The following is a 26582-nucleotide window of genomic DNA, read 5'->3' on the forward strand; positions in this document are numbered from 1 at the left end:
TGTTCGGTCCCCGGGCTGAATTCTTCTTACTTCCTGCTAGCCCGGCACGTCACACGGAGCTTCAGCCTATCACTGGCCGAGGCGGGACATCGCTGCGGCCGGTGATAGGCTGAAGCTCCGTGTGACGTGCCGGGCTAACAGGAAGTAAGAATACAGCCCGGGGACCGAACACCTGTACCGGAGCACCGGGGGAGCCTAGGCAGGCAAGAGAAAATTTGTTTTCTTTCAGCCCGGAACGGATAAAATAAGAAAAGTGAGCACCTGACATCTCCTTAAAAAAAAAAAAAAAAAAAAAATCTGCCCCCCTCCACTGCATAATTAAAATGTTTCCATCTATAGAGCTGTGTTCCGGCTTGTTTTTTGGCTGAGTGAGCCCTATTTTTTATTGATACAATTCCGGGGTAGAAGGGACTTTTCAATGGCTTTTTAATCCATGCTTTTTGAGGTGCAAGCTGAACAAAAAATAATTTTATTTAATTTATTTATTTTTTGTTTATTTTTTAAATGGGAAAAGGGTATTTCATAATTGTTAATACAGTGGTCCCTCAACATACGATGATAATCCGTTCCAAACAGACCATCGTTTGTTGAAACCATCGTATGTTGAGGGATCCGTGCAATGTAAAGTATAGGACAGTGGTCTACAACCTGCGGACCTCCAGATGTTGCAAAACTACAACACCCAGCATGCCCGGACAGCCGTTGGCTGTCCGGGCATGCTGGGTGTTGTAGTTTTGCAACATCTGGAGGTTCGCTGGTTGAAGACCACTGTTAGAGGAAGTTGTACTCACCTATCCCCACCGCTCCGGACCGTCACCGCTCGTCACCGCTGCCCTGGATGTCGCCATCCATCGCTGTCGCCGCATCCCAGAGGTGTCCCCGACGCTCCGACAAGGCCTCTGCTTCCCCATCATCCTCGCTCTCCATCGCCGCCATCACGTCGCTACGTACGCCGCTCCTATTGGATGACGGGACGGCGTGCGCAGCGACGCGATGGCGACGATGGAGAGTGCCGACGATGCAGAGGATCCCGAAGAGGACGCGCCGGAGCCCCGAGAACAGGTAAGTGACCATCACCGGAGCACACGGGGCACCGTAAACGACTATCCGGTGGCAGCTGAAGCAGTCATCACTGCCAGATAGCCGTTTATGCGATGGCCCCAACATACAAAAGCATCATATGTTGAAATGATCGTATGTCGGGGCCATCGTAGGTCGGGGGGGGGGGGTCACTGTATAGAGGGGTGTACTATATATTTTTTTAAACTTTTTTTTAATTTTTTTTATAAAAAAAATTTGCAGTACACTGCAATTCACAGTATTGCAGTGAACTGTCATTTTCAGAATCTCTTATTACACCCGGCCTCAAGTAAATGTGCAAATTAAATAAGAACAATTGGTCCTTTAAGAATTGCGCCAAAGGGTTTACACTGTAGGGAAAAAACATTTTGAAATGGATTTTTGAAGTTTGATTGATGTCTTAAGCTCGTTCCTCCCCGTATTATAGAGAGTTAGTGTTTTCCTGCTCTGCAGCGTCTCCTGGGCTCAGAGATTGTGAAATTGTTTGAGATGTAAATTGAGTGATATCCATTAAGTACTGAAAAGTCCAAGTGGGCTTTACGGAGAGCGCGCAGCCACTGATGCCCCCGGCTCTTCATTGACAAAGCAGAATTACAGCCTGTCTAATAATAGCACAACCTGAGCAGAGAGCAGAATAAATCAGGATCAGCGCCTATATAAAAGTATTATACTCACTGCAGCCTGCTGCCTCTTCAGCTTCTCTCTGTATTCCTCAATCTCATGTAGCGTGAGTACTGGGGGCAGCTTCTATACAGGGGGAGAAACAAGAACACACATAAATCAGGCCTACAAATATAACAATATTACAACTACAAGTGCAAAACAAACATAGGAGGCAGTATTATAGTACAGTGACCCCCCGACTTATGATGGCCCCGACATATGATCATTTCAACATATGATGGCCTCTCAGAGCCCATGATATGTTGAAGGCAGCATCGACATATGATGCTGCTGTCTGTCGGGTCCATCGTACAAACAGCTATCTGACAGCGCTGACAACTTCAGCAACTGACAGATAGTTGTTTAATGTGCCCCGTGTGCCCCGTTCTGCCTCCTGTTACTCACATGCTGTCCTGCTAACTCATACAGGCTTCCACTGTGAGCTCCGTGTAAGCCCCGCCCCCCCAGTGCAGCCATAGCCAATAGCCTGCAGCATCTTGCTGCAGGCATCCAATGAGCTGCTGGCTGCCCTCCCCTTCCTTTCCTATAGAGCTGTAGTCGGCAGGATGGTAATGAAGGACATTCTGTCCCCCCTGAAGGTATTTAAAGAACTGTACAGTACTGTATGCGATGTCACACATCACATACAATACATATACACACTATACACCCCATACATCAATGTTTCCCTATCAGTGTGCCTCCAGCTGTTGCAAAACTATAACTCCCAGCATGCCCAGACAGTCAATGGCTGTACATGCATGCTGGGAGTTGTAGTTGTGCAACAGCTGGAGGCACCCTGGTTTGTTAAACACTCCCCATACACTCCACATACAATGATCATCCCAGAACCAATTAGCAGTTTCCCATAGAGATATGTATTCAACATACAATGGTTCAGAGGCCCCAGAACCAATTACCATTTTTACATAGACATATGTACTCGACATATGATGGTTTCAACATATGATGGTCCTCCCGGAACCAATTAATATCATATGTTGAGGGACCACTGTAGTTATATTCTTGTATATAGGAGCAGTATTATAGTAGTTATATTCTTGTATATAGGAGCAGTATTATAGTAGTTATATTCTTGTACATAGGAGCAGTATTATAGTAGTTATATTCTTGTATATAGGAGCAGTATTATAGTAGTTATATTCTTGTATATAGGAGCAGTATTATAGTAGTTATATTCTTGTATATAGGAGACAGTATTATAGTAGTTATATTCTTGTACATAGGAGCAGTATTATAGTAGTTATATTCTTGTACATAGATTGCAGTATTATAGTAGTTATATTCTTGTATATAGGAGCAGTATTATAGTAGTTATATTCTTGTATATAGGAGCAGTATTATAGTAGTTATATTCTTGTATATAGGAGACAGTATTATAGTAGTTATATTCTTGTATATAGGAGCAGTATTATAGTAGTTATATTCTTGTATATAGGAGGCAGTATTATAGTAGTTATATTCTTGTATATAGGAGCAGTATTATAGTAGTTATATTCTTGTACATAGGAGTATTATAGTAGTTATATTCTTGTACATAGGAGCAGTATTATAGTAGTTATATTCTTGTATATAGGAGCAGTATTATAGTAGTTATATTCTTGTATATAGTAGCAGTATTATAGTAGTTATATTCTTGTATATAGGGAGCAGTATTATAGTAGTTATATTCTTGTATATAGGAGGCAGTATCATAGTAGTTGTATTCTTGTATATAGGAGCAGTATTATAGTAGTTATATTCTTGTATATAGGAGGCAGTATTATAGTAGTTATATTCTTGTACATAAGGGCAGTATTATAGTAGTTATATTCTTGTATATAGGAGCAGTATTATAGTAGTTATATTCTTGTATATAGGAGCAGTATTATAGTAGTTATATTCTTGTATATAGGAGCAGTATTATAGTAGTTATATTCTTGTATATAGGAGCAGTATTATAGTAGTTATATTCTTGTATATAGGAGCAGTATTATAGTAGTTATATTCTTGTATATATGAGGCAGTATTATAGTAGTTATATTCTTGTATATACGAGCAGTATTATAGTAGTTATATTCTTGTATATAGGAGCAGTATTATAGTAGTTATATTGTTGTATATAGGAGCAGTATTATAGTAGTTATATTCTTGTATATATGAGGCAGTATTATAGTAGTTATATTCTTGTATATGGGAGCAGTATTATAGTAGTTATATTCTTGTACATAGGGGGCAGTATTATAGTAGTTAAATTCTTGTATATAGGACCAGTATTATGATGGTTATATTCTTGTATATAGGAGCAGTATTATAGTAATTATATTCTTGTATATTTTGGAACAGTATTGTAGTAGTTATATTCTTGAACATAGGAGCAGTTTTATAGTAGTTATATTCTTGTACATAGGAGCAGTATTATAGTAGATATATTCTTGTATATAGGAGGCAGTATTATAGTAGTTATATTCTTGTAGATAGGGACAGTATTATAGTAGTTATATTCTTATATATAGGGGGCAGTATTATAGTACATATATTCTTGTACATAGGAGCAGTATTATAGTAGTTATATTCTTGTAGATAGGGACAGTATTATAGTAGTTATATTCTTGTAGATAGGGACAGTATTATAGTAGTTATATTCTTGTAGATAGGGACAGTATTATAGTAGTGATATTATTCTACATAGGGACAGTTTTATACTGGTTATATTCTTACTCCTACTTAAACTCCATAACCATGACAATTATATAGCTGCTTCTCACCTCAAGCTCATATTTTACAATGTCAAGAGAGTCATTTGAAAAGTAAATCTCTTCGATGCTGTTGATGATCTCCTGTTCTGCTAGAGGATCAGTCGCCTGCTCCCGGGGCTCACGCTGCTCTTCCTGTAAAATTATTTTTAAAAAGATACAAGTAAATACTGTGTTTACAATAGAGCTACAAAAAAAATACACGTTCATATGGGACATCAGCATTATAAAGCTGTGCATGATAATGCTGAGGAATTACAGAAGTGATACAAAGTAACAAGAACAGATGAAGATGCATTATACTCGTTGGATATGGCTGCTTTCTCTTGGTTAGGAACCAATGAAGGCTTTGTCTATACAATGAAGGCAAATAAAATATCACACACAATGGAAGACATCATGTTGCCTTCCTACGGATGAGTATTTTCCAGACAGGGTGCTTCCAGCTGTTGCAAAACTACAACTTCCAGCACGCCCAGACAAAGAATAGTGGGAGTTGTTGTTTTACATCAGCTGGAGACACACCGTTTGGAGAACAGTGAGCTAAAACATGCCAATAAAAGTTTAAAAAAAAAAATATTTAAATAAACTTAAAAAATAACAGACAAAGGAGTAAAACAAATGAATAAAATTAAATGATTATGGGGGAGATTTATCAAAACCTGTTCAGAGGAAAAGTTGCCCAGTTGCCCATAGCAACCAATCAGATTCCTTCTTTCATTTTGCAGAGGCCTTGTTAAAAATGAAAGAAGCGATCTGATTGGTTGCTATGGGCAACTGGTTAACTTTTCCTCTGGACAGGTTTTGATAAATCTCCCCCTATATGAATAAATTAATACGTAAAAAAAAAAAAAAAGTAAACAAATAAATAAGAATGAATGAACGATGAATGAAAATGAATGAGATAAAGAAATAATGCTGAGGTAGTTTGAGAAACAGCTGGAGAAACACTGTTTGGAAAACATTGAGCGAATAAATACATGGCAAAAAAAAAAATAGAACATACAAAAAGAAGCGGGAAAGAAAACGTCATATCATATATAATCTATTAAAATACACTTCAAAATAACAGACTAAGGAGTAACAAATAACATTAAATATATAAATAAACACATCAAATGAATGAATGAATAAATAAATAAATAATGCTGGGAGTTGTAGTTTTGCAAAAGCTGTAGACATACTTCTTACGAAAACACTGATACATGGAAAAAAAATAAGTAAAAAAAATAAAACAAGCAAAAAGATGCATGAAACTAAATGTTTCCAAAAATCATGTGGTCATGACTAAGGGTCCAGCTTGACCCGAAACGCGTTGTTGTCTTTTGTGCTATCCATGTGATCTTCAATAAAGTTCCTGATTTACCGCACTCTGTGCTGGATATCTTTCTTCCTTAAAATGTTTCCAAAATACACTCCAAAAATAACAGACTAAGGAGTAAAATAAATAAATGAATGTATGAATGAATGACTGAATAAATGTAGTTTTGCAATAGCTGGAGGTGCCCTGGTTGGGAAACACTGGTCTGGATCAACACAACAGGGTTTCTAGGTAGGGCTTGCTTGTCCACATACAATCTATGGGCTGCAGCTTTCACTGGCCATTGCTCTTGACCACCTGGGGGTTTCAGATCCAAGACGAAACCACAACGTTTTTGGGACTTTTTCTTTTAAGAAGGAGAAGGACCCCCCCCCCCCCCCCCCCATTTGTCGCGCATTCGCTGTAGCCTGGTGACAGACTAAATCATGATACGAGATCCCAGAGTTACTTATAAGAAAATCAGCAGGTGAAGACACGAGTGATTCATGTGCGTCCCGGCACTTTCCGAAGCTGAACGGCAACTAATTGAGCAGCGGTGGCGGTGAAGCCGTTATTCAGAGGGAGTCGCACTTGTTTGATTGCAATCTTATTTCTTTGTCAGCCACCTAATAGAGCGGGAAGATAGAATGACATCTCCCAATGAACTGGCACAGTCCTATACCGGATGAGAATACGTAATGAGACTGCGCATCCTGTTCCCCTTATGTGGGGTTATAGATCCCGATACGATAAGACTAGTGGTCTTTAACCAGTGACTGCAAAACTACAACTCTCAACATGTCCATTAAGCCAACAGCTGCCTGTGCATGCTGGGAGTTGCAGTTTCAAATATAGTTTTTTAAAGGGGTACTACGCCCCTAGAACTCTTATCCCCTATCCAAAAGGACAGGGCATAAGATGTCTGATCACAGGGGTCCCACTGTTGGGACCCTGTCGATCTCTGTGCAACGTTTAGAATGCTGGGTGCGGGCGGCAGGGTCCTGACATCACGGACACGCCCCTCAATGCAAGTCTATGGGAGGGACGCCCCTGCCACGCCCCCTCCCATAGACTTGCATTGAGGGGGCGTGGTGTGACGTCACAACGGCAGCGGAGTACCCCTTTAAGATTAAAAAAGGATGTCCAGCAACAGAGGGTAAGTTACGGTTGCTACTTTATTCTACTAAATTCCAAGATAAGAATACAGAGCGTAGTTCTTACGCGTTTCGGGCCCTAGAGACCCTTAATCATGAGTTTTGTAAGAATCATTTGTACAGACCATCAGTGTACTATCGGTACACTCACTGGCTGCTTCATGGTTTATCCAGATAATTTGCCATTTAAATACACTGCTCCAAAAAATAAAGGGAACACAAACAACACAATGTAACTCCAAGTCAATGACACTTCTGTGAAATCCCACTGTCCACTCAGGAAGAACACTGATTGACAATAAATTTCACATGGAACAGACAACAGGTGGAAATTATAGGCAATCAGCAAAACATGCCGAATAAAGGAGTGGTTCTGCAGGTGGTGACCACAGACTAATTGTCAGCTCCTATGCTTCCTGGCTGATGTTTTGGTCACTTTTGCATGCTGGCGGTGCCTTCACTCTAGTGGTAGCATGAGACGGAGTCTACAACCCACACAAGTGGCTCCGGTAGTGCAGCTCATCCAGGATGGCACATCAATGCGAGCTGTGGCAAGAAGGTTTGCTGTGTCTGTCAGCGTAGTGTCCAGAGCATGGAGGCGCTACCAGGAGACAGGCCAGTACATCAGGAGACGTGGAGGAGGCCGTAGGAGGGCAACAACCCAGCAGCAGGACCGCTACCTCTGCCTTTGTGCAAGAAGGAACAGGAGGAGCACTGCCAGAGCCCTGCAAAATGACCTCCAGCAGGCTACAAATGTGCAAATGGTCAGAAACAGACTCCATGAGGGCACGAACATCTCTCCGAAGACAAGCTATGGGCTGACAGGTCCATCAAATGTGCAGCATTGCACCCAGATCCCTGGAGCAATGCCAAAAGAGATTGGGGATGAAGGATACATTTCGTGGAGATGTTCTAATGTTCTACACCACCGTGTGAGGATTTCATAACTTAGTTCCTGGACCCTGCTAACTATAGAGATTTAGTAGGTCAGAATTAAAGGCTTATTCCATGATTCAGAAGGGATATCCTACCTGCCTCCTTTTGCCGAGCCTCAAAAAAAACAAAAAAGGTCTGTTTTCTGTCCCATCTGTTATGAGGTTGTTGTAGAACACTGGTCTCAAATAGTGTTGAGCACGAATATTCGTAATGCAAATTGTTATTGCGAATAACGGCACTTCGCGATTTCGCGAATATTTATAACATAGTGTTATATATTTGTAATGACGAATATTATTTATTTTTTTGTTTTTTTTTCACATGCAAATTTTTTATGCGAATTTGATGCAAATTTTTCATGCGAATTATCGCATGGAAAAAAGTGAACGAACATAGCGAATATGTGAATTTTGCGAACATAGGACAAATAATCGTCAATATATTTGCGACATATGGCTAATTCGAATACATTGCGTGGGTCCCCAGCGGCGGGACCCCCGCGGTCAGGCATCTTATCCCCTATCCTTTGGGTAGGGGATAAGATGTCTTAGGGCTGGAGTACCCCTTTAAAGGGGTACTCCGAGGAAAACTTTTTTTTTTTTTTTTTTTTTTTAAGAAATTCTTTTCTTTTTGAATTTCTTTTTTTGTCTTGTCCACAGTGCTCTCGGCTGACACCTCTGTCCGTGTCAGGACAGGACAGTTCCTGATACGGGCATAAGGTGTCAGCAGAGAGCACTGTGGACAAGACAAAAATGAAATAATAAAATAAAAGAATTTCCTCTGTAGCATACAGCTGCTAAAAAGTACTGGAAGAGTAAAGCTTTTTTAATAGAAGTCATTTACAAATCTGTTTAACTTTCTGGCTCCCGTTGATTTAAAAAATAAAAAAATAAAAATAAATAAAAAACCTTTAAATGTCTCAGATTTGGGGACAAAAATGTGGCCATGTAGGATTTTGGCTTTTCAGGACCTGGTTATGTTAATTTTTCCATGGGTGAGCATAGTTGGTCAAAAAGAAAGAGTCTGGTAGGATAACACTCAGTATGGCCGACAACCATCTTACCATAAGCATAGCCCTAAAAAATGTGCATGGTTATCAAACGCAAAATGTAAATGTTACTTTATTTGTTTAGGAATTTCATTAATATTTATGTAACATTATGTCCCCCAGGCTTCACAGAAATGCGTTGTCCCTACTCTCATCTATGGTGCATCCTATAAGGTTATTTCAGAATCAAAATCAGCATCAAATCTGTGACATAATATTAGTGAAAAGCTGCACAAACCGGTTTGCCTATATCCCGATAAATATCAGGTAACATTTTTATAGCAATAACCGGTGATCTACTCCCAGTAAAAAGTTTCTACAGCTCCATCAAGAGCATCTCACTAAGCCCAACCACCGGAATAATAAATATCCATACCTAAGGCGCAAATCATCTCTAAATAAGATCCGTGACCGTGCATACTGATGGTGTTGTGCTCCTCCATCATCTGTGCAACATAAAGTACACAGAAACTCAATATATTCTGTATGAATAGACAAGGATCATACTAAACATTACAATCAAAGACAGGTGGGATGAACAGTATTGATTATCTTGTGACAGTGTCACCTATCGAGGGGACGGCTTGAAGTTGATGTGTTGGAAGTAGGGCTGCACGGTTTGAGGAAAATGTGCGATTGCCTTTATGGAGGTAAATATTGTGGTTTCGATATGAGATTGTGATATAATACACAAATGGTAACATTTCCCAAATTCATGTCCAATCTACCCCATTTCATTTCAAACCCCCAATTTCAACAACCCCCCCCCCATTTAATTCACATTTATCCTCCCATGTCATGTCCATCCCCATTTCACATTCCACATTTTATGTCAATCCCCCCCCCCCCCCAATGTCACATCTCCCAACCCCCCTTGTCACATCTTTCCCCCACCGACAAGGTCACATCCCTCCCATTTCACAAACCCCCATTACAGGTGACATTCCCCCCCCCCCCCCTTGTCACATCTCCTTCACTTAAAATCCACACCCTAATGTCACATCCCCCCCCCCCCCCCCCCCAACCCCATTAATGTTGTTCCGGTGTGCATGGGAAAAATAAAAAACCTGATGCTTACCTAGCCCCGGTCCCCCGTAGGTCTGCGCAGACCCCCTTTTCCTTTCTTATAGGACTTGCAGGACCTTCCTGCTCAGCCAATCACTGTCCTGAAACATGACACCACTGCGGCCACTGATTGGCTAAGCGGGAAAGGTCCTGGAACTCGGGAGCACAGAGAAGATACCGGGACCACACAGAGGAGGACAGGATCTGCAGGAGACCTACGGGGACCGGACTAGATGAGCACTAGGTTTATATGTTTCCTCTGCGCCCCTATTTTGAGTTGGAGCAGAGTTTGCCAACCAGGGTGCCTCCCGCTATGGCAAAACTACAAGTTGTAGTTTTACAACATCTAGAACGTGAATTTAGGTTACTTTGTAGATTAGAAACTTTTCAACCACAAACGTGAAGACAAGACTGGGCCTGGACTACATAGAAACACAAAATTTTTTTTTCATAAAACATAAAGAAAAAGAAAATAAATAATAAAAAAAAAATACAAACTAATTAAATAATGTTAAAAAAATTAAATATATAAAATAAATTAAATATATAAATAAATAAAAATGATTAAAAATATATAAAATAAATTTTATAAACATATAAATAACAAAATGAATGAATATATAAAATACATTTAAATGACAGAATATTTTTAAAGGAAAAATCTAGACAACTAAGATCTCCTGATGTCATAGACACTCGTCAAAAGATCACTCTGGTACAGCACATGACCTTGGACCACCATTGACTACCAAAATAAATGGGTTGCAGTATATGCCATAAATACTTAAAGGGGTAGAAAAAAAGGATTTTAAATCAACTGGTGCCAGAAAGTTAAACAGATTTGTAAATGACTTCTATTAAAAAATCTTAATCCTTCCAGTACTTATTAGCTGCTGAATACTACAGAGGAAATTCTTTTCTTTTTGGAACACAGTGCTCTCTGCTGACATCTCTGTCCATTTTAGGAACTGTCCAGAGCAGCATATGTTTGCTATGGGGATTTTCTCCTACTCTAGACAGTTCCTAAAATGGACAGAGATGTCAGCAGAGAGCACTGTGGTCATGATGTCAGCTGACAGCTAATAAGTACAGGAAGGATTAATATTTTTTTAATAGAAGTAATTTAAAAATCTGTTTAACTTTCTGGCACCAGTTGATTTAAAAATAAAAAAAAGTTTTTCACAAGAGTACCCCTTTAAACAGATTTGTAAACTACTTCCATTTAAAAATCTTAATCCTTCCAGTACTTATCAGCTGCTGTATACTACACAGGAAGTTCTTTTCTTTTTGATTTTCGTTTCTGTCTGACCACAGTGCTCTCTGCTGCCACCTCTGTCCATGTCAGGAACTGTCCAGAGCAGAAGTAAACCCCTATAGCAAACCTCTCCTGCTCCGGACAGTTCCTGACACGGACCGAGGTGTCAGCAGAGAGCACTGTGGTCAGACCAGTATGAACAACACAACTTCCTCTGGAGCATACAGAAGCTGATAAGTACTGGAAGGATTAAGATTTTTAAATAGAAGTAATTTACAAATCTGTTTAACTTTCTGGAAACAGTCGATTTAAAAAAAAAAAATAATAATTAATAATAATAATAATTCCACCGGAGTACCCCTTTAAAAGGTGGGGACATCATTTATAGGCAGGAAAGGTGGTCACATGACCTTGGTTTGCCAAGTCACACCACCTTCTGGGCCTACAAAAGTCTACAGGAGTTTAAAAGCTGAGCAAACATGGCCACGTCTTCATTGGCTTCTACTAGAACAGTGGTCTTCAACCTGCGGACCTCCAGATGTTGCAAAACTACAACTCCCAGCATGCCCGGACAGCCGTTGGCTGTCCGGGCATGCTGGGAGTTGTAGTTTTGCAACATCTGGAGGTCCGCAAGTTGGAGACCACTGTACTAGAAGGTCACCAAGCAGAGGTCAACGTACAAACACATGTTTTCTATTATGTGGATAACCCCTTTACCTTACACCTGAATATAAATTCGCCAGTATGGTGTAACGCCATTTTGCTGATATCTGCGCTATCATGTACAGAGGCGAAAAGATGAGTATGTCCGGATACTTCTGGATTCAACGGTATCCAGAAATAAATCCGACATACTGATTGTTCTCCTTGGCAGCTTTACACCCGGTTGATCTGCCAAGTGCTGAATATTCCATTTGTCTTTTTCTTCACATCAAAAACTAATAAAAAAATAAATGAAATAATAAAATAGGGAAAAAAATATCATGTATTTCACAATGTAGATGACAAAATAGATTAACACTAAAAAATATTCAGGTCTCCATAACACCAGATCACGGTGACAACCGAAAATCTGAATTTCTAAACATGGGATGGCGGGCCGGCCGGCCGGCTGTCATTTACTTCTGCAGGTCATCGACAACCTCAAGAAGCACAGAATTTTTTTCCCATATCGGCTCAGAGGAACAAGTGATAAAAGACATTTGTCTGCTGCGGTGGAATGACACGGCGGACGCGCTTGCGGATAAAGTGATGCGCGAGGCAAGAGCTCCCCCTGCTGTCCAAAGGTGGTGGCAGCAGCCATAGAAATCTAAGAAGTTTATGGCATGGATTGTATATTGTTAGGACTTTATATAAACTTTTGGCTGTCCAGGCATGCTGGGAGTTGTAGTTTTACAACAGATGGAGACAAATTGTTTGGAGAACATGGAGCTAATACACGTAAAAAATAAAAAAATAAAAACATGTAAAAACTTTACATCATATATAACCTATTAGAATACACTCCACAAATAACACAGACTAAGGAGTAAAATAAATAAATCATTTAATAAATAATGTCAAAAAAAAAATAAAAAATACTAAAAAAAAATGAATGAATGAAATAAATAACAAAACTAAATGAATGAATTAATAATTAAATAAATAACTAAATAAAAAACAAAACTAAATGAATAATTGAACGAATGAATGACAAATAAAATTTATTAATTAACTAAATAAATAACTAACTAACAAAAAACTAAACTAAATAAATGAATGACTAAATAAATAAAAAATTAAATAACTAAATAACTAACTAACCAAACAAATAAATAGCTGAATAAATGAATGAATGAATGAAAAGGAGTATATAAACAAACATTTTTGCACCATTATATATAAGTATAACTCCTATCACAGATATCTGTTTAAATTGTCTTTAAAAAACTTTCTTAGCCTGAGACTACACAGTGATCAGGATATGGCTGTATTGTCTGCAACTTCAGGAGGCAAAGTTCAGCAGAGACCGCGCACCGCGATACCAGAGGTTAGAGGGGAGCGAGGGAGGTAAGTAGGGATCGACGGATATCGTTTTTTTAGGGCCGATACCGATAATCGGTGGAGGTTAGGGCCGATAGCCGATAACTTATACCGATATTCCGGTATAAGTTATCGGCTATTTATCCCCCCGTGACACCGCTGCAGATCATTGATTTAAAGCGGGCGCTTTAAATCAATGCACTGCAGTGGCTTTTGTGATGCCATAGGCCGCCGCCGCCACCACCACCCGCTTCTCTCCCCCTAGCTGTCAGGGTGGTCCGGGCCATCCATCCTTCCTGTAGTGTCCGGCGGCATTCCGGGTGGAGAGTGAAACGGTCCGGCTGTCCTTCTCCGGGGGTCATCTTCTCCACTCCGGGCAGGCTCCGGCCTAGTAACGCAGCATAGACGCCGCTGCGCAGTGATGCCCGTTCGCAGCGACGTACCTGATGTCACGGCGTAGCGGCGTCTATGCAGCGTACTAGGCCGGAGCCTGCCCGGAGTGAAGAAGATGACCCCCGGAGAAGGACAGCCCGGACCGGTTCACCCTCCACCCGGAATGCCGCCGGACACTACAGGAAGGATGGATGGCCCGGACCACCCCCATTACGGGTAAGTTAAATTTTTTTTATTGACTCGGAGGGTGGGGGAGGGGCCCGACCGTTTCATACCGGTATACCGCACAGCACTACGGTGGGGGGTGCGACGCGGTGTGGTGGGTCGGGGGGCGGTCGCGGTGCGGTGGGGGCGGGGCATTATCGGTCTCGGCAATTACCTTGCCGATAAGCCGATAATGCCCCGCCCCCACCGCCCCCACCGCATCCCTAGAGGTAAGTACTGAATTTTTTAAATCTTATTACAGATCCTGGATAATCACTTTAAAGTAGTTCTTAGTTTACAGAAAATAAAGAATAACATAAAAAATTCTAATATAAATATAGGAGTTATAGGATTAGAAAAGGGTGATTGGACTAAGCTGCAATACCAGGCACAGCCTTACTGACAAACATGGCGCTGTTTCATAGTCTCTTATCTTTATTCACTTATCGTGTCTCCCGGCTCTGGTCATATGTGGACATCGGTTTAGAATAATAAAAAGTAATGTCATTACCTGCAGGCAGTGGTATCACATAATATAACACCGAAACAAGGTCATAATGTTATAGATGGAGAATTATCAAGGGTATAAAGGAATTAATAGAAACTCAAAGATGAGGCGTTCAATAGGGACTATAGATTCAGTCGTCATGTAATGATTCATTCTCTTGTATCTCAGGGTTCAGACTACTTGACTCTTGTTTATGGATCTCATGAGAAATTGTTTTTCCGGGAAATCACATTCATTTACAAAAGCATCTACTTCTACAGAGTGCACGGGGTTTATCTGGAATAAGAGGTCACAGTGACTAATAATTACTCTTATATAGAGAAACATTGCTATGACTTATTACAGAGCTCCTGTGTATATGTATTGGAGGGGTCACTGTGTACATACATTACTGATCCTCTACTGATCCTGAGTTATATCCTGTATTATACTCCAGAGCTGTACTCACTATTCTGCTGGTGAGGTCACTGTGTACATACATTACATTACTTATCCTGTACTGATCCTGGGTTATATCCTGTATTATACTCCAGAGCTGTACTCACTATTCTGCTGGTGAGGTCACTGTGTACATACATTACATTACTTATCCTGTACTGATCCTGAGTTATATCCTGTATTATACTCCAGAGCTGTACTCACTATTCTGCTGGTGAGGTCACTGTGTACATTACATTACTGATCCTGAGTTATATCCTGTATTATACTCCAGAGCTGCACTCACTATTCTGCTGGTGGGGTCACGGTGTACATACATTACATTACTTATCCTGTTCTGATCCTGAGTTATATCCTGTATTATACTCCAGAACTGTACTCACTATTCTGCTGGTGAGGTCACTGTGTACATACATTACATTACTTATCCTGTACTGATCCTGAGTTATATCCTGTATTATACTCCAGAGCCGTACTTACTATTCTTCTGGTGGGGTCACTGTGTACATACATTACATTACTTATCCTGTACTGATCCTGAGTTACATCCTGTATTATACTCCAGAGCTGCACTCACTATTCTGCTGGTGAGGTCACTGTGTACATACATTACATTACTTATCCTGTACTGATCCTGAGTTATATCCTGTAAATCTTTTATTAGAAAAATATAAATCATAACAAACACAGAACCAGCACAACTTTGCCATAATGGAAAACAACAAAATGAAATAACATAAACCCATACTTTTCAAGAACAAAAATCCTGCCTAAACGGCCAGCCCAGCTTTTCCTAAAAATACTAATACTACACCAAACATAACCAAACACACTCACATGCATGCATACCTAATGTGAAAATAAAACCAAAAATAAAATTGCATATTTAGCTTTAACAAAAAAAAAAAAAAAAAAAAATTTAAAAAAAAAAAAAAAAAAATTTTTTTTATAAATATTATATATATTGCAAACATAAAACAACCAAAAAAAAGTCCACAACAGATACAAAAATACAAAAAAATAAAATAAATAAAATAAAAATGGTTCCACTGCCATCTATCACTACTATAAACACTATATAATACACAAACCAAGATATAAAACAAACAAAATTATAATATTTACTATATATACTATATACATACTATATACATATAACCTATATACACCTATAAATATACAGAAAACACACCTACAAATATAATAAAACAACCTACTCTAAACTGTCCCTTCACCCGAACCACCCACCCTCCTGTACATGGGTCAGAGTCCATAGAGTCCATAGTCCTCAATGTCCAGTCCATAACTGACCCATGCCAGGTCCACCAAAACAAACAACCACCACCACCCACAAAAACACCCTCCCAACCTAGAACTCCTCCCAACCAACTTTACCATAACCAGCTTTATAATATACAAAAACAAACAATACAACCCACTTTAGGCCCAAGTTCGGTGCCTGTAAGCCCTACATAACTTTAGCGTCTGAAAACAAAACAAAAAGCTATGGTGCACATGCATTAGCCCACCACCAGGAAGAAGGATGGCAATCCTGATACATACAAAATATTTACATTCTTTCCCTAACTGCACCCTACCTCTCACCCTACCATTATCCCTAAAAATAAACTGACCCTACTATCACCTTAACCCTGTCCCTACATCACTGTCCCTGACCAAAACCAGGGTACTCTACCCAAAAGGTCTAGTACCTAGGGCACATCAAAACAAAACCCTCTCCATAGGAGAGAAGCCCTACTGGTACCAAGACTGCCATACTCCAAAGACCTGATCTTCCCAAGGTCACCGGTGATGTTCCTACAGACCTCCACCTCGGAGAGGACTTTCCGCTGTGTAGACACTAAACACCGTGCATTCCACGTGTAGTACCTAACCACTAAACTGACTAAGAATAAAGTGCCCCGATCACGGCCACCCAGGGTCCTGAATGCCCCATAAGCCCATTCCGGATAGGTAAGGCCGGCAAGTTGACTCCAGCCGATGGAAGCGCCCACCCGGTTGTAGACCCCTATATTAAAGGGACAATGAAGCAGGAAATGGTCCATGCTTTCCAGCATGTCCCCGCACTCTTCTCGGGGACACCCCCGGTCATCAGATCTCCTACACTTCAAATTGTCCCTCACATATAGCTTCCCCTGAAAGCAGCGCCAGGCCAAGTCCCAAAACTTCTGGGGGATCCTTTTCATGTTTAAAAGATACAACCCCACCCTCAGATCCCGACCTGGGCAGTCCCTGAGCGCCAGAGGCTTCTGGAAGTGGGTCAACAGAACCCGTTTGTCAAGGAACTGCCTTGACTGGGTCCTGATCTCCCACACTCCCAGACCCCACCGACGTATCGCCTTCAGAGTCGGGGTAGCGTAAGCCGGAAGGTATCCATGGGGCGTACGGAGGTCCTTCACTTGCCCTCCTGTCTCCCATTCCTGGAAGAAAGGCCGAAACCACTCCCTGCAGGAGAATACAACGGAGGAGCCCTCTCTGACCAAAGGTTTGAGATGTTGGCTTTCAAGAAGGTGTTCGTTAAGAACACCACGGGGTTTATCATAGATAAACCCCCTAGTCTCCTCGTGCGGTACGTAACCTCCCTCTTGACTAGGTTCATCCTGTTTCCCCATAACAGATGGAAAAACAGGCTGTAGATCCTAGTATAGTAAGCCTCTGGCAAGATACATACACTGCCCAGATAGATAAACAAGGGAAGCAGGTACGATTTGATCAGGTGTACCCTTTCCCTGAGGGTCATAGACCAAACCCTTCCACTGATTCACCTTCTGAGTGGCATCCTGGAGCTTACCATCCCAGTTTTTGGTGGGATAATCGTCCTGGCCGAATGTGATGCCCAGAAGTTTTGCTGACTCTTGGGGCCCTGGAAGGGTGTCTGGGAGATCAAACGTGGGATCTCCCCCTCCCAGCCAGAGACTTTCACACTTATCCTGGTTGATCTTAGACCCGGATGCCTCCGAGTAGCGGTCCACTTTCGACATCACCACATCGACCTCCTCTCTCGAGGACACGAAGATGGTGACATCATCAGCGTACGCCACCACTCTCTGGGCGACATCCAGCTCCGCCAGACTCATCCCGACTCCCGCCAACGGCCCACAATCTACCCTCCGGATGAAGGGATCGATTGCGAACACGTATAAAAGCGGGCTCAAGGGACAACCCTGACGGACTCCGGACCCCACCTCAAAAGAGCGGCCAGACCAACCGTTCACCAGTGGGAAACTCTCTGCCCCTGCATACAAGATCTTAAGCCAATTAACAAAAGTACTCGGTAAACCATATCTCAGGAGGACGGACCAGAGGTACTCGTGGTTCACCCGATCAAATGCTTTGGCCTGATCCAGGGACAGCAAGTACCCCTTCCAGAGACCTGCACTACTCCGCTCCACTGCCTCCCTGACACTAAGGACAGCACTTAAGGTGCTTCGGCCTGGAACAGAGCAGTGCTGGGCCCCCGAAAGGAGCCGGGGTGCAAACTTCACCAGCCGATTAAACAGTATCTTGGCCAGAAGTTTCCTGTCCGCATTGAGAAGAGCTATGGGTCTCCAATTCTCAATACGGCTGGGATCTTTACCCTTTGAGAGAAGAATCAGGGCTGACCTCCTCATTGACTTCGGCAGAGTGCCCGAGGAGAGACACTCATTGAATACCTCAGTCAAGAGGGGAGCTAAAGACTCCTTAAAGGTCCTGTACCACTCGGATGTTAAGCCATCCGGACCTGGCGACTTCTTAGGGGCGAGCCCCTCGATCGCCAGTCTCACTTCCTCTTCCCTGATTTCTTCTGCCAAAACATCAAGAGAGGGGTCTATCCCTGGCTCAGGAATGGTTTCAGCCAGGAAAGCCGACATCCTGTCTCGATCTAGATCCTTCCTTCCCAAGAGGTGTGAGTAGAAGGATCTGACAACCTCCAAAATCCCTGATCTGGACCGATTCAGAGATCCCGTACTATCAATCAGTCCTGAGACCACTTTACTACTCACTGACATCTTACAGTTTCTGTAAGGGTCGGGCGAGCGGTACTTCCCGAAATCCCTCTCAAAAACCAAAGATGCGTGCCTATCGTACTGACACCTCATCAGCAAGGACTTCACTCTGGAGATATCCTCACGGCTACCTCCAGTCGAGACGAGAAGCTCGAGTTTCCTCCTCAGACCCTGATACAGGCGATACCTGTTCAGGGACCTGAGGCTCGAGAGCTGGCGGAAGAACCCCGCAACCCGCTTCTTGAATATCTCCCACCACTCTGACTTACTACTACATAGGTCCAGTAAAGGTACCTGACTCTGCAGAAAATCCTCAAAGGACTGTCTTATCTCCGCTTCCTCCAGGAGGGACGAATTCAGCTTCCAATAACCTTTACCCATCCGGGGGGTCTCTGAAACATTCAAGGAAAAAGAAATCATACAGTGATCGTAGAACTCCACCTCAACCACGGACACTGCGGAAGAGACGGCTTCCTCCTTTAAATAAAACCTGTCTATTCTAGACCTGCAGCTACCTCGATGATAGGTGAAACCCGCGTGGCCTGAGGGGCTCCGGATGTGGGCATCCTCTAGGCGAGCTTCCCTAACTATACTATTGAGGGCTATGCTATCATAAGCCAACCGATCATTGGAGCCTCTCCTATCTTGGGATCTCGTGACAGTATTGAAATCCCCTCCAAAGATCACCTGTCGGCTTGTAAAAAGAAAGGGCTTAATCCTCATAAAGAGATCTTTTCGTCCCCACTTTGTTTGTGGGGCGTAGATGTTAATAAGCCGAAGCTCTTGCCCCTTCATGAGGACATCTAAGATCAGGCACCTCCCCATTTCTAACTCAATAACCCGTCTGCATTCAACAGGAGCGGTAAAAAGGACCGCCACCCCACTATACGGCTCAGCCGCAAGAGACCAGTGGGAGGGGCCGCGCCTCCACTCTCTCCTGGCTTTTACCAGGGAGGCTAGATCTAACAACCTGGTCTCCTGTAAAAAGAAAATGTCGGCATCAACACGGCCGAGAAAATCAAAGGCTGCGAATCTAGCCGTATCAGACTTTATGCTGGCACAGTTAATAGATGCCAGCGTCAATGGGGTGAGTGCCGCCATCATGGGTGATTGAGTTAGATGGCCCTAACCCCCATTATCTCTGTTTTTTCTTCACCCCCTCATCCCCAGATGAGGAGGCTTCTTTCTCTTTGGACCGTTTTTTGGATTCTGATTGGTCCATTTTTGAATCCCCATTTCCACCTGGCTCCGGTTTGGCCCCATCCCCTGAGGAAATTGCCCCATCAGGACAGGGCCCAGTTCCCCCCCGGAGGCTCCCCCACTTCAGGCACCCCATCCTCGACCCCCCCCCCCCCCTCCATGGAGGGGGAGGAGATGTCATCAAGGACAGAGTACCGGTTAGACAGATCAATCAGAGGGGGGGCAGGTAAGCTTCCGCTTGGGACCTGGTCCATAGGACGAGGACTAGAGGGCTCCGACCTCTTCTTTCTCCCTTTACTGCCCTTTTTTTTTGGCCTCTCTTCACCTTCCTCATCCACACTTTCATAGTGGGAGGAATCGGAAAGATCGGCCTTGCTGCCCTCTTCTTTACAGATTCTCCCCATTTCCTCATCCAGCACATTCTCCCCCAGGGCCTCAGCAGTTTCAGGACTAACCTCTGGAGCAGGGCCAGAAGCTACCCCTGCCACATGGGAACTCTCCAGTTCCCTGCTCCTTCTCCGATTAGCCTCCCGCCTCAGCTTGGCGGGACTTTTCCTCTTCACTGACCCTGTTGCACCTTCTCCCGCGCTCGTGCCCTCCCCAGCTGAGGCAACATTACTGCTCTCCCCAGCCAAGGTGACCGTCGCACGGGCAAAGGCGCTAGGACAACGGCTGAAAGGGTGTCCTAAGACACCACACAGATGACACCTGATCTGCCTACAGGATGCGGCAAGATGACCTACCCCACCACACAAAGCACAGACCTGCACGGTACAGGCTGCGCTAAAGTGAGTGGGGCTGCCACACCTGTGACAGACCTTGGCTGCCCCTGGTAGAAAATTTGGATTCTGTCTCTCCCAAGAAAAGCAGCTGATGGGATGTGGGCAACAGTGCTCCCCGAACGCTTAAGTTTGACGGAAAACGTCCAGGCCCCAGACCAGATCCCATGTTCGTCATAGTTCTTTTTCGGCATGTCCGTCACATCACCATATCTGCTGAGCCAGGTCATGATGTCATAGCAAGATAGTGACTCGTTACGTGTCAATACAGTCACTTTCTTGGCCAGATTCTGACGGGATATCGCCTTTACGGCGAAATCCCGCCAGCCGGGCTCGCTTTTCACCACCTCATAGTTCGACCAGAAAAGTTCCAAACCCTCCGGTCGAACGAAGCTGATGTCAAACTCGGAAGTACCATAGGGGTGGATCAGGGCAAAGATGTCACTTGCCCTGAATTCCATCTGGAGGAGGAGCTCAACCACCCTTCCCCGAGGGGGACACGCATCTTCGCCCCTCCACACCAAACGGACCACATTCCTACGGCCACTTTCCTGCCCGGATGTTGGGAGGGACCAGATCACCTCCCCGTTTTGTTCTCGGAAGGCGCCTAAGCCATGTCTTTCTATCCAAAAAGACAGGTCAACCTCACCCTTCCCCTCTACATGGATTGACCTGTCTCCCCTACGTAGAGCCTCCAGGAGGCGCTGTTGCAATTGACCCCCAGAGCCAGATGGAGATGGAGATCCCCCTGATCCCCCGGCAGTGACGCTGGCATAGCTTCTGGGAGAAGCAGCCACTACCGGGGGGGGCAGTCGAACCAGAACCAGACCCCAAACCAGGACCCTTGTTCCTAATGTAAGCCTCAGCCATTACACCTCTCTTTTGCATACCACTACCACTACTCACCTGTATTTCACAAACACCCCTCTCTTGCACCCCACTTGCACCCATCTCTTGCACCCCGCTTGCACCCCTCTCTTGCACCCCGCTTGCACCCCCTCTCTTGCACTCCGCTCCCTTCATCCATACTGCTACTACAACTCCTCCCATGCACACTACCATAACTCACATCCTGCACATTACCATTTTTATTCACATTTTTGCTCTCACTTTCACTCTTTAGTACACTCTCCCTTGATGTGTTACAGGCCGGGCTGGCTGGGTCTATTACTCCAGGTATAAGGGTTGCTGGCTTAATGATTGGAGCTGCACGGCTCTTCTGTCCAGTGTCTTTGGGCACAGACACAGACTCCGCCCCCATCATAGGTGGCCCCGCCCCATCGCACGCCGCCGATTTTGACGGGAGCTGTCCCTCCGGACGCACTCCCGCCCCGCCTACTGCGGCTGACGCGCAGGGAACCTCCTCCTTCACAGTGCCAGGATCGGTACCGACTGCATCACCTAGGGGACCGCCCCCTGAACCAACAAGGTCCGGTGCCCGAACACTCCCCCCCCTCACAGGGGAGTGCCCTACAGTGCCAGGACCTGTACCGCTCCCCGAACAAGGGAATCTGCCACCATTTTCTGGTGCCTGGGCACCCTCCCCCCTCACAGGAGGGTGCCCTTTTTTTTTCTATCGCACCCGCGGCCATTTTGGGTGCACTACTGTATCCCCCATGCTGGCCCCGCTCCACTACAGAAACGGGGTCTGGCAGGTTGGGGGACCCAGCATCCTGAATCGGCTTCTCAGCTGACTCAGACTGCTGGAAAGAAGAAAAGACAAACTTAACTTGTCCTTGCGTTTTCTTCCTCTTCCTGCCCTTCGCTTTTTTATTCTTCCTCTCCTCCTCTGGGCCTAAATCCTCTCCAAAAGAGAAGTTTTCCAGACGGGTGGGGGACTCCTGCATTACAATCGCCCGCAGGAGACCCCCATCCGCCAAGCCGCTGCCTTGACTGCAGTCACTGCCATCATCATTATCATCATCATCCTCACTGGAGGTAGGTAAGGCCACCTGAGCCGGGTTCACACGGTCTTCACTCAGGGTAAGTGGGGGGTCAGGGGTAGCAGTGGTGTCACGCACAGAATTAGTATCCATATCCCCCTCACTCACATTGCCCTCCTCACCTCCTTCACCTTCCTCCATCTCCTCCTCCTCACTCTGGCAATCATCATCATCATCATCTCTGGAGACCGGCATACCAGAGAAACGAGCACCATGGACAAATTTCTCACGGAAAATGCCGGCACCTTCCACAATGTCAGACCTCATCCGCACAATCTCCTCCACTTTTTTCTTTAATGTTTTTACCTTAGCGGCAAATGCTGCCTTCTTGGCCCTGGATGACTGATCCACTTGGTATCGGGCAAATTTTAAATCCGCTCTTATTCCTCTGAGCTGCTTCCCAAGCTCCTCATATTGAGCCATCTTGGCCTGCATTCTGGATGTGAATATTGCCAGGGATTCCCTTGGCCCCTTTACCCCCCATTGCTGGGGTTCTGGGGAAACTGATGTAGATGCCTTTACTCCATTCCTCTGCCTGGATGAGCTTCTTGGCCTGGATGAACTTTTGCTAGAAGCTTTGCAGCTCCCAGCTGGGGATGGGGGAGGGGGCCCCACATTGCTGTGGGCCCTGGTCGATCTTCTGACCCCATCCTGGCTACTGGCCGTTGCATGTTCGCGCACACACCCCTCCGGCCTAGAACGGGGAGCGCAAAATGAAGTCCTGGATTTCCGGGGCTCCATAGCAGAGACCCCTACCCAGGAGTCTGCCACACACCTGGGGAGGGGCGGAAGAAAAGTCTGCTTCTCTGGAAGTTTGCTGGAAGTCACAGGAGCACAGACACACCCAACCTTACTCCAGAGCTGGACTCACTATTCTGCTGGTGAGGTCACTGTGTACATACATTACATTACTTATCCTGTACTGATCCTGAGTTATATCCTGTATTATACTCCAGAGCTGTACTCACCATTCTGCTGGTGAGTTCACTGTGTATATACATTACATTACTTATCCTGTACTGATCCTGAGTTATATCCTGTATTATACTCCAGAGCTGTACTCACTATTCTGCTGGTGAGGTCACTGTGTACATATATTACATTACTTATCCTGTACTGATCCTGAGTTATATCCTGTATTATACCCCAGAGCTGTACTCACTATTCTGCTGGTGTGGTCACTGTGTATATACATGAATAAAATAGAACAGACTCCCTATTAACACAACAAAGCAGCAAAGAAGCTGCAAATCTTTAAATACATCAACAAAGTAGCCGGAACATAAAATTAATGCAAAATTTAGACATGAAATAAAATTTGCAGATGCTTTATAGAAATTTGCATTATTATATTATCATATAAAGGAGCGAAGATCCAAGGGGACGGCGTTTATTGTACGGCTAATGTTTGCTGCAGCCTCCAAAGTATTCACATTCCCATAAAGGGTAAGAAAAGAAAAAAAAATAGAAAGAAAAGCGCGACGGCTTTTGTGAAATTAATTGACGTCGTCGCTGTCCCTTTATTTACTGCAGTCGTGGCGGCACAAAGCTGCGAAGCGCCGCTGCATATGTAATGATGGTATCCGTGTGACAAATACTAATTATTTGGCGGGACCCCCACCATCAGACATCTTATCCCATATTCTTTGGATAGGGGATTAAGTGTGTAGGGGCAGAGTACCCCCTTTAAGCCAGATTTGTGTTTGCTTTTAATGATGTCCTAAATTAACTATCAACGAAGAAAAAACAAAAATATAATTAAAGGGGTACTCCGCCCCTAGACATCTTATCCCCTATCCATAGGATAGGGGATAAGATGTCTGATCACGGGGGTCCTGCCGCTGGGGTTCCCCGCGATCTCCCTGCTGCACCCGGCTTTCGTTTAGAGCGTCTGGTGCAGCGTCGGAGGCTCTTGACATCAAGCTCGCGCCCGCTCATAACGTCACAGACACGCCCTCTCAATGCAAGTCTATGGGAGGGGGCGTGATGGCCTTCATGCCCCCTCCCATAGGCTTGCATTGAGGGGGCAGGGGGAGTCGTGACGTCACGATACCCCGGCCCCTGTATTGCCCGTCATCTTTGGATAGGGGATAAGATGTCTAGGGACGGAGTACCACTTTAAGAGTCATGGAAGTGCAGTCTGGACTCTCCCCAGAAGACAGCTAGGTGGCTGTGTGGGAGAGGCAGGGTCCTTGCAAGGAGCACACAGCCAGGCGCTGTGAGTGACCCAAACAGTGAAGTGGACTGTGACAACTTGTGGTAGCACAGGTGAAGTGTTCGTTCTCCAGTATGAGACAGACAAGGGGTCTGAGAACAAGAGGCAAGAGGCCACAAATGCTGTGTGTAAACAGTGAGTAAAAGGTTGCAGGACGCATGTTTTAACTGGCAGGGAAAAGCCCTCCAGTTTATAGTCAGGGCATGCTGTGTTGGGTAGTCAGTGGCTAGACGGCCTAGTATTTTGTTTGTTCCTGTGTTATATTTTTGTTTATCCTGCCAGCTTTATTAGACAAGTTGCAGGATAAACACATATATATATATATATATATATATATATATATACATAACACAGGAACAAACAAAATCCTAGGCTGTCTAGCCACTGACTTGCCAGACTTGCATAAAGAATTGTTGTTTGCCTGCTGAATGAAGTAGAAACATGTCCTGTAGTTGTGTCAAGGACGATCCCAGAGCTAACCCAAAAGTGAAAGCCCTACAATATATACATACACACAAACACATATAGATTCTAGACTCAACCTCCGGCGTCACTTCGCGCCGCCAGAAAGGAACATGCGGCGTCACTTCCAGTTTCTATGGTTTTAAACAAACTGGAAGTGGTGCTATATGTTCCTTTCCGGCGAGGTGGGGAGAGCCCTATGAAAACTTTGTGTTTTATGGTGAACATGTGTGGAGTTTTTTGTTTTGTTTTTTTGTCAAACATGGAATGTGTCAGAAGATAAAAGCCATATGGCTCATCTAGTCTGCCCAATATTCTAAATACTATCAATAGTCCCTGGCCCTATCTTATATGAAGTATAGCCTTATGCCCATCCCTATCTTATATGAAGGATAGCCTTATGTCTATCCCTATCTTATATGAAGGAAAGCCTTATGCCTATCCCTATCTTATATGAAGGAAAGCCTTATGCCTATCCCTATCTTATATGAAGGATAGCCTTATGCCTATCCCTATCCTATATGAAGGATATACTTAAACATATCCCTATATTATATGAAGGATAGCCTTATGCCTATCCCTATCTTATATGAAGGAAAGCCTTATGCCTATCCCTATCTTATATGAAGGAAAGCCTTATGCCTATCCCTATCCTATATAAAGGATATCCTTAAACATATCCCTATATTATATGAAGAATAGCCTTATGCTTTTCCCTCTTATATGAAGGATAGCCTTATGTCTATCCCTATCTTATATGAAGGATAGCCTTATGTCTATCCCTATCTTATATGAAGGATAGCCTTATGCCTATCTCTATCTTATATGAAGGATAGCCTTATGCCTATCTCTATCTTATATGAAGGGTAGCCTTATGCCTATCTCTATCTTATATGAAGGATAGCCTTATGCTTATCCCATTCATGCTTTAACTCCTTCACTGTATTTGCAGCAACCACTTCTGCAGGAAGGCTATTCCATGCATCCACTACTCTCTCAGTAAAGTAATACTTTGATATTACTGCAGAAACCTTTGCCCCTCTGTGGTAGTTTTTCTCCTATGTAAATCTCCTCTCAACCTTTACCTTGTTGATTCCCTATAAAAGTCTCCATCACATCCCTCTGTCTCATCATTCTTCTATACATTTTAAGGT

The 26582-nt window shown here is 43.8% G+C and overlaps 1 protein-coding gene across 1 annotated transcript in view; it reads right to left on the reverse strand.

The window, feature by feature from the left end:
* VPS50 (VPS50 subunit of EARP/GARPII complex) overlaps positions 1 to 26582 on the reverse strand; it is a 208217-nt gene that overhangs the window by 152470 nt on the left and 29165 nt on the right. The window contains exons 3-4 of the mRNA XM_056519010.1: positions 4512 to 4634; positions 1756 to 1827 (exon numbers count right to left, since the gene is read on the reverse strand). Of these exons, the coding sequence (XP_056374985.1) occupies positions 1756 to 1827; positions 4512 to 4634 (195 nt within the window). The remainder of the gene's footprint in view (positions 1 to 1755; positions 1828 to 4511; positions 4635 to 26582) is intronic.

Source organism: Hyla sarda, chromosome 5 (genome assembly GCF_029499605.1).
Source record: "Hyla sarda isolate aHylSar1 chromosome 5, aHylSar1.hap1, whole genome shotgun sequence".
NCBI lineage: Eukaryota > Metazoa > Chordata > Amphibia > Anura > Hylidae > Hyla > Hyla sarda.